The 18,739-nt window shown below is 40.0% G+C and overlaps 2 protein-coding genes across 2 annotated transcripts in view; both read right to left on the bottom strand.

The window, feature by feature from the left end:
• LOC110070931 (amine sulfotransferase-like) overlaps positions 1-8,270 on the bottom strand; it is a 32,680-nt gene extending 24,410 nt beyond the window's left edge. The window contains exon 1 of the mRNA XM_078384826.1: positions 8,152-8,270. The gene's annotated coding sequence lies outside the window, so the exon portion shown is untranslated. The remainder of the gene's footprint in view (positions 1-8,151) is intronic.
• LOC110070932 (amine sulfotransferase) lies at positions 333-16,777 on the bottom strand. The gene is made up of 6 exons (XM_072997551.2): positions 16,636-16,777; positions 15,606-15,814; positions 13,870-13,993; positions 11,387-11,481; positions 8,152-8,332; positions 333-4,908 (listed from the first exon to the last, which is right to left on the bottom strand). The coding sequence occupies exons 1-6, from the start codon at positions 16,775-16,777 to the stop codon at positions 4,808-4,810; spliced, it is 852 nt and encodes a 283-aa protein (XP_072853652.2). The 3' UTR covers positions 333-4,807.
• Positions 16,778-18,739: the final 1,962 nt, after the last annotated feature.

The raw sequence follows: 18,739 nt of genomic DNA, 5'->3' as shown, positions 1-18,739 counted from the left end.
TCTAGTAACAATGTCGTAATATTAAGAACGATTGATTTGATTTGATTTGATTTGTATACCACCCATCTGGCAGCCAAGGCCACTCCAGGCAGTTAACAACAGATAGACAAAGCAACAAATTAAAAACATAATACAATATCAGTACACTAGGGGACACAAATCAAATATCATAAAGTGCAGCGAGAACAAAGATACAATAAAATAAGAAAGCAGTATTACACAAAGCAGAAGCCACAGCAGCAGAAGGAGAACCAGAAGAAGGAGATGACAAAGACAAGGACAAGGGCAAAGGCAAGGAAACAGTGTGTCAGGAAATGGAAAGTAGAGATTACACATGGGACTTTTCTGTTAACCTGAGGTAAAACCATAACAAAAGCTCTTATTTCATGTTCATGTTCTTTAGTTGACTTCCAGGAATCAACTTTCTAAACACAAAGTATTTGTATTAACCAATTAGGGGTACAGAAGAATTGCATATTTTTCTGTGTTTCCCTGTTTTGTTAAATCTTTCTCTCACTGCTTATCAAATCACCCAGGAAATTTTGCAGCTAATAACATCATCCTATACATATTACATGTATGAAATAGTGCATGAAGAGAGAAAAACAAAAAAGGCATGCCCCCACAAAATCCAGAATGGAACACAAATAAAAGTATCAGCTATGCACATTTCTAGCAAAGATGGACACATAGGGTGAAAAAAGAAGCAAAGGAATAAAAAGAAGTACTAAGGATGTATAAAGTGTTTTAAACTGTTCAAATAACCTGTGATGTCCTAGGGCTTCCTGTTTCCCTGATGATTATCCAAACCCATTTTGGATATTCTCTTTAGGGGAACATTTAAGGACATGGCTGACTTATATACCTAATTTTAAAAGGAAGGAGCATAATACCAGAAACAAAACTTGGTCATACAAATAAATATGCCATTTCCCTGACAAACAATCATTCCTAATATATTTTCTTTCTCCAGCCCAAGGGCAAGTAAAGCCAAGCCAGAATAACTATATGATAGAAAACTTCATATGCACACGGACTCAGAGTCATATATGAATTCAAAAGAATATGTATTTTTCATTTTCACACAAAGTCTTTAAGATACACTATTCCTCATATAACTATCTAACCATCAAGCTTTCAATGAATATCTGTATTTTAAAATGTACTGATCTATCTGTCTATGTTATGTTAGTTTATTTCCTTAATATCTTGCCTTTTCTCCAGGGCTCTCAAAGTATATTCTCTCGGGCCTCAGAAAGCAGGAGAGGGAAAAGATTATTATTATGACACGAATTTCCATGTAATCTGATGAAATAGGATGCTGCTCCTGAAAACGTAGACCAGGGATATTGACCTGCACTTGTTGCTGTCATGCAGTAAGCTAGTAGGTAAAATTTGATATAAAGCAGACCTACCTCCTCTGATTGTTTGGAAAAGTCAGAGAAGTATTTCAGCTTAAAAGGGCAGATTGGTCTTCAGGCCTTGCCCAAAGCCAACGTTTAGGGGTTCTTCCTCAGGGATCTGAACAATTGTCCAGCATCCAAATATTTAAAAGGAAGGTTGGCACTTAGTAAATCATTGCAGAACTTATCACCAGATACATTCTTTAACATTCAATGAGGCAGCTTCAGGAGTCTTTGCTGATCCTTGGTCTTGAGTGAAGGCACATTGTGGGCAGGATAATGCAGCTCATCTGGCTAATTAACAGAAGTGTTGCTAACAGTTTTTCTTTTTTCCCTCCCTCTCCCTCCCTTTTGTTCATGAGTGTGACATTTAGCCTATTTTTGTTTGCTATCAAGGAGTAGTGTACACCGTTCACATTTGGGTAGCACTGAATATTTCTACAGTTGATAAAGAGGTATATGTTTACTACATTAAAAAATTCATGAACTGGGTGCATGACTGATAGCTTTCATTGTGTGAGAGAGCTGTAAAGAGGTGCTGTGCACAGCCTGCCTATGAATATACTGAAGTGGAAGAATGTTTTCGTGGTGCACCTAGAAGAACTGTGTCCTCGAGAGGGGGTGAAGATCAACGTCTCGTGAATCGTAGGACATAGGAAGGCATCTCAGAGGGCCAGTGTCTTATAGTGGATAAAGTGATGGACTAGGACTCAGGAGACTTGCATTCAGATCCCCACTCAGTCATAAAAACCTACAAGGTGACTGCATACTAAAACTGTCCCTTGAATATCTCACACACCTCCAAAACTATATTAGAGTCACCATCAGTCAGATGGCACTTGACGGCTCAGACCCTCTTGGAGAGTTTGGAATTTTCCAGCAGAACCAACCTCTGCATTTGTCCCCAAAAGACACCTAGTGTACTTGAGAAGGGAATTTATGTACCTACCAACCTACATATATGAATATCATCTGTACAAGGAGGAAGGGAAGGAGGCAGACATGTTGGTGACAAAAAAGGTATGGACATGCTATGTCCAGTCACAGAAGATCATGCTAGATGTGAAACTCCTAAGCTTGTGGAGCTAAATTTAATTGATGAATCATTGTACTTAGCTATTCATTCCGCTGAACACTTCAAGATTTGCTGCAGTGTTTGACATCACGGCCCTGCTGCATATTCTAGAATATGTTAACCCTCACAATGGATACGTTGCAAGACCGGGGCTACGCATACAACCTATTGAAGTTTGACAAATTTCATGTTTTTATATTGTGTAAGAGCTATGGATAAAGACTGAAGCCACATGGATTTTGCAAAATAAATCAGAAGTTGTTGTTTGACTAAACAGTTCCTTAAGACTAAAAGGAACTTGAACTCCATTTGATTTAAAGACTATTACCTTTTGGAATAGTTCCAAATCATAAGAACAGGATTTGCTATGATTCCCATGCTTCAGCAGTTGCAAGAACTGGATGTAGTTCCCTCGTATTCCCAATCCAGGTCCCATTGTCTTCTTTGTGGAAAAGGTGCCTTAAAGTTACCTTGAGATTAGTGATTTCATGCTCTCCGACATTCCTTCCATTTCAAACTGAATGCTGCTGTTGTGAGACCCTGTCACTGAATTTTATTTCAGAGGTGTAGAATTAGAGGATGGCAGTCTAACCTCCGTTTCAAAACCTCCAATGATGGAGATTCCACCACTCCTTGTTCCACTGGTTAACAGCTCTTCCTATCAGGAAGTCCTTCCTATTGTATAGTTGGACCACCTCTCTGTTTACTCGAATCCATTGCTTTGAGTCCTACTCTCTAGATCTTGTCAGAACAAGCTCATTCCATCTTCCACATGACAGCCCTTCCACTATTTGAAGTCAGCCACTATGCCATCTCTCAGCCTTCTCTTCTCTAGGCTAAGCATGCTCAATTCCCTCAACCATTTTTAAGGGATTGGTTTCCTCACTATCCTCCTGGTCACCCTCCTTTAGACATAGTCCGGTGTGTCAACAGCATTTTCAGCTGTGATGCTCCAGAACTGGATAGAGTATTCCAAGTGAGATCTGCCCAGTGCAGAGCAGATTGGTACTATTGCTTCCTTTAATCTGCACACTATTCTGTTGATTCAGAATAGTATTGCATTGCCTTTTTAATCATTTTGCAGCCTCATCACAATGTTGATTCTTGTTCACCTTGTGGTCTAGTGAGACACCTAGATCTACTTGGTCCATTTAATGTTAATGACTGATAATCACCCTGTAATAGTGGTGAACAGCTTGTTGGACTCTCACAGAAACCAAGTCACTGGTAATCCTTTGGTCACCTCTTGTAAAGAATTTGCTAGCATTTTTTTCTCATAGGACTTGATGTCACAGTTCTGGCCATGAGTTTTTTGGACATTCATTCATCATAATTTTAAGAAATGAATTTTAATTCACGAAAGTTTTCATAGATCATTTGACTATTTTTAGGGGTCTAATGAAGGTGTTGCCGTCATCTGCATTTGAGTTCTGCCTTTGTGTTTGCCTACCATCTAGACAAGATATTGAGATCAGTTTCACTTACTATTATCTTGATGCGGTTGACAAGACAAGAAAAAAGATGTGCCCTTTCTTGCACCAGACGTACATGACAACTGCTCCTCTACTCCACTTTTTTTCAATAAGGGACTTGAGGGTTCAGTGACAAAGCAGCACAGAGACAGAAATTTCTACAGTTTACCAACTTCTAGAACTGATTAACAATTTCAGTGATTTTGTCACCACTTTCCCATCTGGAAAGAATTTTATAGGGGAGTTCAAGCCAGTTCTCTCATTGAGCAATTTGTCCACATACATTCTATTTGTTATTTTGTCCTTTTATAACTCTTCCTATCCTTGGGTTATATAACGTCAGCAGGAAAAATCAGAGAGTTCACCCTTTTGTTCCCTTATAAACTCTTTTTGCCCTTGGAGTCAAACAAGCTCAGACAAAATCAGACCTTGTCATTTTTTACTGCAAAATCTGTGCTGAGGACCAATGTTGTCCAAGTGTCGTACAACATAACCCCATGTTAGTTTATTTGGAATTGATTACTGAAACTATCAAGGCAATATCAAGTGTGAGAGATCTAAATAACTGGCCTATTTCCACTTCTGTGTGGCATATGAATCAAAGAAAGATGAAGTTCGAAGGGGCCTACAAGGCCATCAAGTCCAACCCCCTGATCAAGGCAGGACTGCAAATCAAAAGAACATCACTGCACTCTCATCCAGTGATAATTTAGAAAAATAGTGTACAATGTGAGCAATGCACACAAAGCACTGTTTGTCAAAAATCACATATTGCCTTGAAAGAAAAAGAAATAGTATGTTTCAGAAAATCAAAACTATGTACAGTTCAAGGCTAATGAGATTCCTCTCATATTTCATCAAAGTTTGAAGGGTAACTTTTCCATTCTTTTCTGAAAAACATGGTTGAATCTTTCATTCTGGGCAACAGTCATCATGTTTTTCCAGTCTCCAACAACACCTGGTATAGAAATTAGAGAGAGAGAGAGAGTCTTATTCACCTCTTGTGCCCTTGGCAACAATGTGACATGTCAGACTCACTGAAATACTACTGTATTTTTCCATGTATAAAACAACACTTTTTCCTTAAATAATTTGAGAAAAAATTGAGGGTTGTTTTATACATGCCTTTCGCAAAGGCACGGGGCTTAGCAAAAAGGAAGGGGAGGAGTTTCTCCCTTTTTGCTAAGCCTCATGCCTTCTCAAAAGGCAAGGAAAAGTGGCTGTCAAAGTGACCACTGCTTTTCCTTGCCTTTTGAGAAGGCATGGAGCTTAGCAAAAAGGAAGAGAGAAATGCCTCCCCATCTTTTTTGCTAAACTCCATGCCTTCTCAAAAGGCAAGGAAAAGCGGCGGTCACTTTTACAGCCACTTTCCTTGCCTTTTGCGAAGGCATGGGGCTCAGCAAAATATCCCTGCTTTTTCTAATTTGGGGTTAGAAAAGGGGGGGTTCGTCTTATACTTTGGGACATCTTATACACGGAAAAATACGGTACTGTTTTGTTCAGCTTATACTGCTTAGAATATGCAAATCTTATTGGTGAGTGCTCCAACACTAGAGGTGTGCCAGAAAAACTTGGATAATCACCTGGCAGATATGATTTGATTGTATTCCTGCTTTGAGCAGGGGGTTGGACTTGATGGCCTTGTAGGCCCCTTCCAATTTCACTTTTCTATGAGTCTATGATTCTACTTTACAGAGATGTTACACAATCACAGGTACATTACTGCCACTTCTTCAGGGATAAATTTTACTTTTAATTGTGATGGGATTATAGAATAGCTTTAATTGAAATAGCATGGCTCCATAAGTGTCAGATGGCAAATCTGGATATTCTGTAAATGCCAACGGTGAGTTAGGGGAGTAACTACATGGGTGTTTACCTTGATCCACTGTAGGGACAGGCTGGTTTGATAGTACAACTAACTATCAGACCACATCTTTGCTGGAGTGAATCTGCCTGACCCAAGAGTGGTCCTATCTGTGCCTTTCTGGCTCTTATCAGGGACTTCTTTTTTTAAATAACACTTTTAGTTTTTCACTATATCTACATTCAATTCGTGCTTGTTAAACATCATGTTACATGGGTTTGCTTATAGAAGGGACGTGGTGGCGCTGCGGGCTAAACTGCAGAAGCCTGTGCTGCAGGGTCAGAAGACCAAGCAGTCGTAAGATGGAATCCACGCGACGGAGTGAGCGCCCGTCGCTTGTCTCAGCTCCCGCCAACCTAGCGGTTCGAAAGCATGCAAATGCAAGTAGATAAATAGGGACCACCTCGGTGGGAAGGTAACAGCGTTCCGTGTCTAAGTTGCGCTGGCCATGTGACCACGGAAGATTGTCTTCGGACAAAACGCTGGCTCTATGGCTTGGAAACGGGGATGAGCACCGCCCCCTAGAGTCGAACACGACTGGACAAAAATTGTCAAGGGGAACCTTTACCTTTACCCTTTACATTCAATTTGTGCTTGTTAAACATCATGTTACATGGGTTTGCTTATAGTTATCTATTTTTGTGTCTTGGTGATTTAATCCCTTCTCTGATCTTCTATCCATTTGTAGAACAAATTCCATGTGTTAAAGTATTCTGAATCTTCTTTCTCTCTCAGTCTCAGTCTATCCATTTCTGTACACTCTAAAATCTTTTTAAGTATCTCTTCTTCTGTTAGTATTTTTTCATTTTTCCAATGTTGTGCAAACACAATCCTAGCTGCTGTCACAATATGCAGTGTTAGGTAAACTGATTGTTTATCAAAATTCTCTGGTAAAATACCCGATAAAAACAGTTCTGGTTTAAAATCTATACATTTTGTAAACATTGTAACCAACCATGTGTGTATTTTAGTCCTTTTTTTGCTTTTTTACATGCCCACCATACATGATAATAGGTACCTACTTTTTATTCACATTTCCAACATTTACTAGACATATTTGGAAACATTTTTGCAATTCTGGAAAGTGGTAAATGCCATCTATAAAACATTTTATAAAAATTTTCTTTATATGAAGTCGCCATTGTTATTTTACAATTTCTATTGTAGTGGTGAGGCCACTAGGGAACATATCAAGCAGATTCTGTTTAAGTTACATTGGCTACCAGTTGCCACCCGGGCCCAATTCAAAGTACTTGTTTTGACATATAAAGCCCTAAATGGTTTGGGTCCTGGATACCTGAAATACCGCCTCCTTCCATATGAACCTACCCAGCAGTTAAGATCTAGCCAGGGGGCCCTTTTGAAAGAACCGTCCCTTAAGGAGATAAGAGGGAGGGCTTGTAGACAAAGGGCCTTTTCGGCAGCTGCCCCCAGACTATGGAATGCCCTTCCAACTGAGATTTGTCTGGCGCTGACACTGATGACATTTCGGTGCCAGGTCAAAACCTTCCTGTTCCAGAAGGCTTTTAATTGAAATAATATCAGCTGTGGGTCCAATGGCAATTTTTAGAGTATATATTTTTAATTGCATTTTAATTCTTTTGCATTTTTATTGTATTTTAAATGCTGTAAGCCGCCCATAGACCTTCAGGTAGTGTGGGCAACATATAAGATAAATAAATAAATAAATAAATAAATAAATAAATAAATAAATAAATAAATAAATAAATAAATAAATAAATAAATAAATAAATAAATAAATAAATAAATGTATGCCATTTCTCCAAATCAGTATTGTGCTCCAAATTTTTAGCCCATTGTACCATTGTTTCTTTAACCTGTTAGGGACTTCTAATTTTCTGGTGCACATAGGATCACTTTGGTTTGCTTCATTTCCAGCATATATGAACACCAGAGAGGAACCAAAATGACCCTTCCAGCTTTCAAGGATCCTTCCAGTGGGAATTTCCAATATTGTGAAGTGGTTTAATAAGATAACTACTTCAGGGTATTCGTAGACGGGGAGAGGAAGTTATTTTTTAAAAAACTCTATTAGGTCAGTGAAAATGCACTGCATCACATTATCAAGGGCTGGTTGAGAAATTATCTACAGGCCAATCACAAATCCTCTGTTGAAGAGCTGAAGAAGTGTTTAATTTGCCAGTATCCTGAAGTGGCTCTCTTATTAGCTGGAAGAAGCTGGAATAAATAGGGTTGCTTTCACTCTGATATGTACCACACCTCTATCTGAACCCAAGTCACCCCAATTAGTCCATACTAGCCCATTCCAAAAGAGTCTGTGTAGACAAGTCCTTGGACTGGCCACAGTCTTACCTTTCCGAAGAAAATGTCCTTTCGTGTGATCTACAAGATCAGATTCCAGGTGCTCATAGTTTGCCCTTCGATCATTCCTCATTTTATCAAATGTGGCCTTATCCACCACTTCATCTACCTCCTCTTCAGTCAGCTTCTTCCCTAGGAAGCTGCATATTTTCAATACAGAGCTTCTCAGATCCTGAAATATGATATGGTTTACATAACAGACCCACAGGCACACTTGGAAATCACCACCAACTAAATTCTATGATTATGGATCACACCAGGATCGCACACTAGACATAAGAAGAAATCAAAAAATGTAAACTCCTTTTTGAAAGCTTTTATAGAACCCCTGGAACCTTCTCTCTCTCTCTCTCTCTCTCTCTCTCTCTCTGTGTCTGTGTCTGTGTCTGTGTCTGTGTCTGTGTCTGTGTCTGTGTCTGTGTCTGTGTGAAAAAGACAGTTAAACCCAATGTATTAAAGAAACTGCTTAGATAGGTAGGATTGGTATAAAACAAAATATCATCTACATGAGGAACAAAAGAGGAATGGTCACTGTTACCATTACTGTTTACAGTAGTACTGAAATCTCTAGCAAGTATAAAGAGGCAATAAAACAGCATAGTGGCATGATATTACTACAACTACAAAAAAGAGAGAGCATAACATGAAAAGTCAAGTGGAATAAAACTGAAATCAATTTCTGTCAAGTTCACAAAATTAACACTCAAAATGTGTATACATGGCATTTAAACCTGTCAATTTTTTTTCCAACTATAACACCACCATACCACTGCTCTGCTCGAGAGACTGCAAAAAACAGGGATTCCCTTCATCATGCATGGTTGTAAAAAAGGGACACACTTCTATAGATGTTGTCAGAACAGATAAATGGAATACAAAGGCAACAATTTTGCAAATATATTTTGTAGAACAATGCTACAAAAACAATGAGGACAGAAAGAAAACCTGAAACTGAGCCCAGCTATATAAAAGGTGTTGATTTTTAACATTCTCTCCGACTGAAACCCTCTTGCATAACTATGCAAATAGCATAATAAATAAGCAAAGTTGTAAAGACATTATCAGTTGCATGCTGAGTCGCACAGTTCAATATATGACAGACAATACCCATGGTTGTTTCTTAACTTTAGGGCAGTGGTTCTTAACCTTGGGTTACTCAGGTGTTTTTGGACTGCAACTCCCAGAAGCCTTCACCACCAGCTGTGCTGGCTGGGGTTTCTGGGAGTTGCAGTTCAAAAACACCTGAGTAACCCAAGGTTAAGAACCACTGTTTAGGGCTTTTATCTCAAAAATTTAACAGAATTTGTGTTCTATCAGAGTAACCAGGCAAGAGGAGTCCAGCCTTTCTCTTCTCTTTTTTCCAGTCCTTTCTCTCACATTTAGTGGGGACATGAGAGAAGGCCTTCTCTCTCACTGCTCCCAAACCCTGGAGCTCCCTCTCACAGGAGGCCAGACTGGCTCCATCTTTGCTGTCCTTCCGCAGGCAGGCAAAGACCTTACTCTTCAGGCAGATTTTCTCTTCATGACTGGGTCCCTTCATGACTGGGTGTTGAACGACAATAAATAATTTGAAACTGCATGATTATGGCAAAACTCAAACGGTTCTTTTGTAATTGGTGTTTTAGGTGCAAGACCAAAAGACCTATGAAACCATCTTTGTACTCTGGGTATAAATGAGATCAAAATAGCGGGTACGGACCTCTCGGTGCTATTATATGCAGATGATGTGGTGCCCCTTCTCACAGACGCCTATTGAGTACCCTGCCACATTGTGGCCAGGAGGAAAGCCTCCAAAAACTATGAGAAAACTAAGGTCATGGCATCTGTAAAAAGACCAAAGATGTATAAATGGTCAATAAATGGCCAGTAAATGGCCACAAAACTGTACAGACAAGGTACTTTAAGTATATTTTAAATCTTTCAGGCAGATGCAGACTGTATTGCCCAAGGTAAGAAGAGATCTGTTTCTGAGTTTCTTTCTTTGGTTTTTTTTTGTTTTTGTTTTTTTTTTTGGCATGGGGGGCATTATGTGCAGCTTCTTTAAAATTCTTTGGGGCCAAATCTCTCACTCAACTTCTTTATGGTATAGAACTGGGCCCTTATTGTCCTTTCACTCCCTTGGAAATAGTTCCATCAGATGTTTGAGAACTCTTCTTGGACCCTCTTGGGTCTCAAATGAAGCTCTATGGTTTAAGATAGGCTATTTGCACTTTGAAACTAGGGTTTGACCAGTTATTTTTAAATTTTAGATGAAGCCAGTTTTCCCCCTAATGGGTTTTCCCCTGCCAATATTGCAGGGTGATTATCAGTCAGTTTGGAAGAAAGCACTCTCTGCTAAATTCAGAGGGTGCACCTTTTCTGTGGAATGCCTTATCCATACAGGGTGTGATGCAGCCATTGTAGCCCTCAGAAAACATATTAGAGGCCAAGAGGCAACGTGATCTAAGTGCAACCTCAAACAATATTTTAATTGAAAGAGCATTATTGCCTTTTAAATCAGCAAATCATTTTTGTTTTCTTTTGATACAAAAGCACTGTTGAGCATTTGCTCTTGCCCAGCTACATGCTCTGCCATCAGCAGTCCATGAGGAAACATTTTATAAGTTCCCCCTACGGTCAACATAAATCTCCTTGCAATTCTGCGAACAGAACAGAAAGGAACAGAAACATGTTCCTTTCTATCTGGATATTCAGAAAACTCTTCCTGAGCCTTGTTTAAAGTGATTTCCAAGAATCAGAGTATTACACTATTTTACTGCTTTCAGGGCAGAACGTGACTATGTTGTTTACTGTGGCAAAATTTTCTGCTGTCAAAATTTGTGAAGGAAAGGTTTTGGTATATTTATTATCAGTCTTTAGATGACAGCAGCAATCTTCTAAGAAGGGAAAATACATCCAGTATTAATTATGCCACTAGGAGATTTTTTAACTATTTTATTTTTGGTGGTTTAAGTCTCTAGCGGCAGAGCCAGAGGTTAGGAGTCTGATTCTCCACTGTGCCACCCAGGAGAAGAGCTAGCCTCCTTATATTGCTGTTCAGATTTCTGCAACAGTCCCCTTGGGGGCGCATCAAACCATCTCCTGGCTCTTGCTCCTCTGCCTCCCTCTCTTCCCCATTTAGACACTTGTCTGCCTTTTCCTTTGACCTCAGAGTCCATGGCATGTGTAAGGGTATTTGGACAGTTGTATGCATATTATTCATTGGGAAAGCAGTGTTCTGACTTACCTTCTTCATTTCTTCATAGGTAAGGAAGAGAATATTGAAGTCATCCCTGTGAGCAAACCAGCCTTCTACATGGTCCAGCCACAAACCAGCTCCCACTGTTAAGAATTGTCAGCACAAATGTTAGGATAAAAATGATATTTGGCAGAGTTGTTCAGTATTGGTGTGTACTGGAAAGTTCTAATTCAACGGGCTGGAATTCTCCAGGAGGGCTAAGCAAACTGAGCCATATTTTAGAGGGGGCAGATGCTATGGCCCTGGATGCCTCCTTTGCTCTCCCTCCCCCACTGCTTCATTAGATGGGATGGTTTTCTGTGGCCTGCGTTGATAAAGGATGCAATAGCGCAGATGACTGGCTTTCCTATATGGAATGCAGTGAGGTGTCCTTTCAATTAGGTAGAAAAATACATTGGGCTAATATTGTATCTGCTCTGCAATGTCACCATTATTCATTTGGAAGTGTCTGCAATTTATTTATTTATTTATTTGATTTATTGGAGCATGATGGCTCACTGGATTGTAGCACAGTGGGTCACTGACAGGGGTATTCACGCTCCTGTCTTCATCACTCATGAGAAGGCAAGATTTGCTGGAAAAGACATTAATAGTGGGAAAGGTTGAAGGCAGCAAGAAAAGAGGAAGACTAAATACAAGATGGATTGACTCCCTAAAGGAAGCAACAACCTTGAGTTTACAAGGTTTGTTGTTCTTTAGTTGTTAAGTTGCGTCTGACTCTTTGTGACCCCATGGACCAGAGCACGCCAGGCCCTCCTGTCTTCCACTGCCTCCCAGATTTGGGTCAAATTCATGTTGTCAGCTTTGATGACACTGTCCAACCATCTCGTCCTCTGTCGTCCCCTTCTCCTCTTGCCTTCACACTTTCACAACATCAAGGTCTTTTCCAAGGAGTCTTCTCTTCTCATGAGATGGCCAAAGTATTGGCGCCTCAGCTTCAGGATCTGTCCTTCCAGTGAGCACTCAGGGTTGATTTCCTTCAGAATTGATAGGTTAGTTCTCCTTGCAGTCCAGGGGACTCTCAACAGCCTCCTCCAGCACCACAATTCAAAAGCATCAATTCTTCGGCGGTCAGCTTTCTTTATAGTCCAGCTCTCACTTCCATGCATCGCTCCTGGAAAAACCATAGCTTTGACTATGTGGACCTTTGTCAGCAAGGTGATGTCTCTGCTTTTTAAGATGCTATCTAGGTTTGTCATCACTTTCCTACCAAGAAACAGGCATCTTTTAATTTCATGGCTGCTTGGAGCCCAAGAAAGTAAAATCTGTCACTGCCTTACAAGGTTTACAACTTTAAAACTCTCAAGGTTGAAAAGAGAGAGAAAGAAAGAGAGAGAGATTACAAACATTATCAAACAGAATGACAGAGTAAATTGGAGTTAACGGTGGGAACTTTAGAAGAAAGAGCACTCGCCACCTTCTCTCCTCACACAGGAACATTCATCCAGGTGCTCTTCCACCACAAATGTGTGTGAAAGAATGTGAGACGTCTCTGTCCCAGATCTGTACAGCTGGTTGTAAATCAGATGGAAGACAAATGCTTGTTTTTGTTTAGATGCAAGGATGGTCTGACATTTTTTTACTTACTTTGTCTAAACCAGTGATGGTGAACCTTTTTGAGCCCGAGTGCCCAAACTGCAACACAAAATCAACTTATTTATTTCAAAGTGCCAATACTGCAATTAAAACCTGAATGCTGAGGTTTTAGTTTAGAAAAAACAACTGCTCCTGCATCTCAAGGGTTAAATGCTTGTTCCTCCCCCCCCCCCCCCCCCGATGGGTGGTATTAACAAAGAAATACTTACTGGTCCTCCAATCCCCAAGTGGGCTAGACCAGTCATGGTCGCCATTGCACCCCTCCGCTGGACCACTGCACCAGCAGAGGGGAGTGCCAAAATCCAGGATCAGAGGACGGGTAAATATTTCTCAATGGTGACTTATGGCAGGAATGTGCCCACAGATAGGGCTCTGTGTGCCAGCTGTGGCACGCGTGCCATAGGTTCACCATCACTGGACTCTAAACTATTTATTTAACAGAGTTGGGTTTCTTCCTTGTATCCTATTTCCTCTCCCTGTACATTAAATCTCTCACTACAACATGAAACCACGGTTTCCTCCATAACATGGTAGTTAATGGAGAAAGTGGGGCTACATGAAGAGTGCATGAGTGTGGAGTAAAAGTGTTCCTTATATTCTTATATATTTAGTGGGGATCAGTCATTCAACAGATTTTGAACATGGATCACCAACAAACGATCTCTGGTGTGATATTTTGAACACATTCTGTCATCTGAGTTTGCTTTATCAGGTGGGGAGGGAACACGGATTACAAGTAGCCCCAAGTCCCAACTATCCTTTTTAGGCTTTTCCTTTGTTTCAGCTACAGTTACTAAATAGAGTTTGTGTTCGTAAATCATAGACGTAATACAGAGACAAATGTGGTTTAGATTCCAGTGCCAGGAAATTCTTACCCTTGCCAGCTAGAAACCTTTCCATCAACACTTCAAATTCTAGTTCTTCCATTCCATGTGAAAATTTGGAAAAATGATAGCAGGAGACCAAGGCATCCTTTGGGTTTCTTAGCACATAAATAACCTGCAGGAAACAATTATATTAATAAGAGAACTAATAGGTGATTTTTCTGTAAAACCCATCTGTGGAAGACCTTGTCTGGAGAGGCTCATGGGATTCCTTTTTTACATTGCTCTGTCATCTGGCAGAGACTGTTTGCCCAGGCATGGACTTTTCTCACAGACCCTCTGACATCTTCCCACCAGCTTGTTCTTACAAATATTGCAGTTTACTGGGGGGTGGGGAGGAAGCAACATTTGCCCTCTTCACTAACCAAATATTTTTAGAAGAAATTACAACCAGATTTTAACTGGGGGGGGGGAGTGTGGGACTCCAGCAATGCACAGCAAAATCACCTTCCCCCCCCCACACACACACACATACATACATACATATATACACAGTCCACAGAAGGCACAAGTGGATTTTGGAGCTTTTCTTTAAAATTGACTTGATGGTAGGCCCAAAGGACAAAAGGTGCTGGTGACTCTATCTGGCCTCCTTTGAGTTTGAAGGTGGCCCACAGGCTGCATGACATCCCCCTCTAACCTAGATTATGTGAGCTTTAGGGTTTAACCGGTTTCTGTTACTTCTGACTGCCCTCTTTTTCATTCCTGTTATGACTCCGTACATTGAAATTATTTAACAAATTAGTGAAGGAAGAAAGAGATCTTCTGGAGGACGAGGAACCATATCCTTTCCTTCTCTAACATACACCTTGAAACAGATATTTCAAGAGACATTTTCCAATGGAAAATAAAATATGTTCTTTTCACTTCTGGAAAGATTCTTGTCACTGGTTTTCTTCCCTTGTCTAGAGTCATCTTTCTTCACTGCACATGGACACACACACACACACTGAAACTGTTCAAATATCCTTTTATTCTTGCCTTGAAAAGACCTTCATCTTCTTTAGATTCATCTGACCAAAGCTTCCTCCTCTTTTATCTTCCTTTTATCTTAAAGACCAGTTTCTGTAACTCTTTCAACAGTGTATCCTCAAGTCAATTCTGATGTATAGGGATTGTTTTTATGGTTCTCTAAGCAGAGAGAGTACAGTGGTGCCTCGCTAGACAATTGCCTCGCAGGACGAAAAACCTGCAAGACGATTTGTTTTTGTAATCATTATGGTGCCTCGCAAGACTTTTTTTTCTATGACTGTGCTTCGCAAGACTTTTTTTTTAGACCGATGCTTCGCAAGACTTTTTTTTAGACCAATGCTTCGCAAGACTTTTTTTTTTTTGAGACCTGTGCATAGGAAACCTCGTAAGAAGATATTTTTCACAAGACAACGACTTTCACGGAATGAATTAAAATCGTCTTGCGAGGCACCACTGTACTTAAAAGTAGTTTATTATTCCATTACTGTGGGGGCACCCTCCGACCGTTCAGCTTCCCCATGGCTACATGGGCTGGCTTTTCTCCCCAGCAGGCACAGTGCAGAATCAAACTACCAACTTCTGGCTTCACAACCAGATACCTAACTCACCACTACTTTTATCTGGCTAATTACTAGAAATCTCATTTTAGCAATATACTTTAAGCTATTGTCCCTTTCTGTCTGTGATATATTGATTTAACAGAAGAAACAGTTTACAAATAAATTGAAGGAGACAATAGCAGTGGCATGTGATACCTTTCCTTTGCCGTTTCTTAATCCCTTTGGTACCAAGTAGTAGGGCAAATGAGAAGCAATAAGACGTGGCGATTCATGCTTGCTCCAATCCACATTACGGACGTTGTACTCCAGCCATGGCATTCTGTCCAGTAAATCTGTTTCTTCAGTCCCATTTCGATGACCTTCATAATATATCAAGCTCAGAATGTTTTGGGTCCACACTGTGCCTATGAATAGAAACAGCATAGTTTAATTCCTTCTTTGACATCAAATTAACTTCTCCTGTAAAAGTAAATGCCTCTTCCTTGTGAGTTTATGATTTGAATTGCAACACTAGAAGAGACAATAAGGGAGAGCAAGTATAGAACTCCAAGGGTAAGAGCAAGTATAGAAGTCCAAGATATGTGGGTTGGACTGGCTTCCAGAGATCGGCCTTATGGGTTGGATTATCAACCTGTAGAATGGCCTAAAAGGGCGAGGATTTCTCCCAGCCTTGACTTTTGCATGATGGAATGAGGAAAAAAACAGATCCATGATTACTCTCAGCTGGAAGAGAATGGAAAAGTATGAACAGGCTACAATTTTAGATCCTTTCAATGCCTCCAGGCCCAGAGTGCATCCTGATTAGATGCTATTATCACGTCATGTGTTGCAGGACAAAGGGATGATTGTTTTCCTGGGAATCAAGAAAGGTGGTGCAATGCACTTTTCCTTCCAACTTCCCGTCTACCAATACAGGACTACATTTTAGGGGTGAAGGTAATGAGTCCAACTGGAATGCAGGAAAATTATTTGCCCACTCTGGCAAATAAAGAATCTTGTTTTTACCAATGGTATCTGTTCTTTCCATCCAATGACTTCTCTACAATATTTTTTTGCTCACATTATCTCCTTCTTCATTCATTCATCCTTTTCCTCCCCAAAAATGCTGAGTCATGAAATAAAGAGCTAAAGCCTCATTAGTGTGCAATTATGTCAGGCTAAAATGGAAGAATGGAGCCAGATTTAAAAATATAAGCATTTTGGAGTGAAATGCTTCTAGTCTTACCTGATTTTGGATAAGTAACAAGAAATACATCACTGTCTCGGATCTCAAAATCCTCCAGGGCATCCAAGGAATCTGGTGTAGCCATATCAGACACAAAATACACTCCTTTGTGTTTGAACAGGTACTTCTCTGGTGGTTCCATTGCTTGTGCTCTGGATTAAGGAATACGGAAAATCAAAGTGAGTTCCTCACTATCACGATGGAGCAAAACAATTACAAAATAATATATTGAAATGAATTTATTTTATTCTGAACATTTTGTGGAATCAGTTGTTGTGGGTTTTTTGGGCTCTTTGGCTGTGTTCTGAAAGTTGTTCCTCCTAAAGTTTCGCCAATCTCTGTGGCCGGCATCTTCAGATGACAGGAGTAGCACAGAGTGTGCAATTCTGAAGATGCCGGCCACAGAGACTGGCGAAAAGTTAGGAAGAACAACTTTCAGAACACGGCCAAAGAGCCCGAAAAACCCACAACAACTATTCAATCCCGGCCGTAAAAGCCTTCGCGAATAAATTTTGTGGAATCCTTCACTTTTCTAGACCTCAGTGTCTAGAGCTCTCTGCCTCCCTAAAGTTTATCCAAAACCATTTTGGATCTTCTCTTCACGTGAACATTTAAGGACACGGCTGACTTATTATGTCTAATTTTAAAAGGAAAAATCATTATACCAGTGACAAATCTAGGTTATAGAAATAAACATGCCATTTCCTTGACAAACAATCATTCCTAGTTCCTTCTCCCTACTGCCAGAAGACAAGTAAAGTGCTTACAGGCAGAATAATGATAGGGCAGAAAACTTCATACGCACATGGACTCAGAGTAAAAAAGAAAATATATATTTATATTTATTTTTGCACAAATAAAGTCTGTAAGAGAGGGTCTTCATTTCATAAATATCTAATCATCCAGCTTTCAACGAGTATCTGCATTTTAAAATGTACTTCTCTCTATATAAGTCAGTTTATTTCCTTAATATCTTGCCCTTCCTCCAGGGCTCTCAAAGTATATTCCCTCCGGCCCCAGAAAAAAAAAAGGGGGGGGGACGAGAGATTATTATTATAACATGAATTTCCATGCAATCTGAGGAATTCAGAGTCTGCTCCTGAAAACTTATGCCAAAGATGTTGACCTGCTCCTGTTGTCGTCATGCAGTAAGCTGGTAAGGCAAAGTTTGATGTAAAGCAAATTTACCTCCTCCAACTGTTTGGAAAAGTCAGAAAATATTTCAGCTTAACTGGGCAGATCGGTCTTCAGGCCCTTCCCCAAAGCCAACATTTAGGAGTTCTTCCTCAGGGATCTGAACAATTGTCCAGCATCCAGATACTTAAAGGAAAAGTAATAAATCATTGCAGAACTTACCACCAAATACACTTTTTTTAATGACACAGCTTAAGGAGTTTGTGCTGACCTTGGTCTTAAGGTGAATACAGAAGGCTTTGGTGTTTTATAAGGAGCTTGATTGGCTAATCAGCACAGATGTTCTTTTTTTTTCTCCTCCCCTGCCTCTTTTTCCTTTTGGTCGTGAGTGTGGCATTCAGCTCTTATGGTACTTCCGACAGTTAGAGATCATCAAAGTACTGTGAGTCCCTGCATTTTCCATGTATCATGAAAAAAACAGCAGTGCCACCTCTAGGTCAGGAAGACCTGAATACATATACTGTACTCTATGAAACCAATTCTTAATGGTTAGAAATAATAGCAGTAGGGTGCTCCACCTAGTGGTACAGGGGTGTTGTGCACAGAATCAGTACAAATCCATTCGTCAGTGTAAAAATGCAATGTCTTAACCACTATCACAAGGAGATTCATGTACCATGTGATTATCACATGACCTTAAATTGCAAAAAGAAAAAAACTATGCATATTGTAGAGTTAATAAGTAATGTAGATAAGCCCCCCGTTTGCTACTGAATGTTGTGGTTCCCAGTTCACACTTGGTTAACATTGTGTTCTTAGAAAGTCTGTGTTTCTGACATTTTGTAAACTTATGTTTGAGATTCATGACTGATAGTTTTCATTGTGTGAGAAAGTTATAAAGATGTGCTTTGCAGAGCCCGCCTATGAATATACTGAAGTGGAAGAATGTTTCCATGGTGCACCTAGAACT

The sequence above is a fragment of the Pogona vitticeps genome, chromosome 1, assembly GCF_051106095.1.
Source record: "Pogona vitticeps strain Pit_001003342236 chromosome 1, PviZW2.1, whole genome shotgun sequence".
NCBI classification, from domain to species: domain Eukaryota; kingdom Metazoa; phylum Chordata; class Lepidosauria; order Squamata; family Agamidae; genus Pogona; species Pogona vitticeps.
Note: the sequence above shows the minus strand (reverse complement) of the source record. Positions and strands in the feature narration are given on the sequence as shown.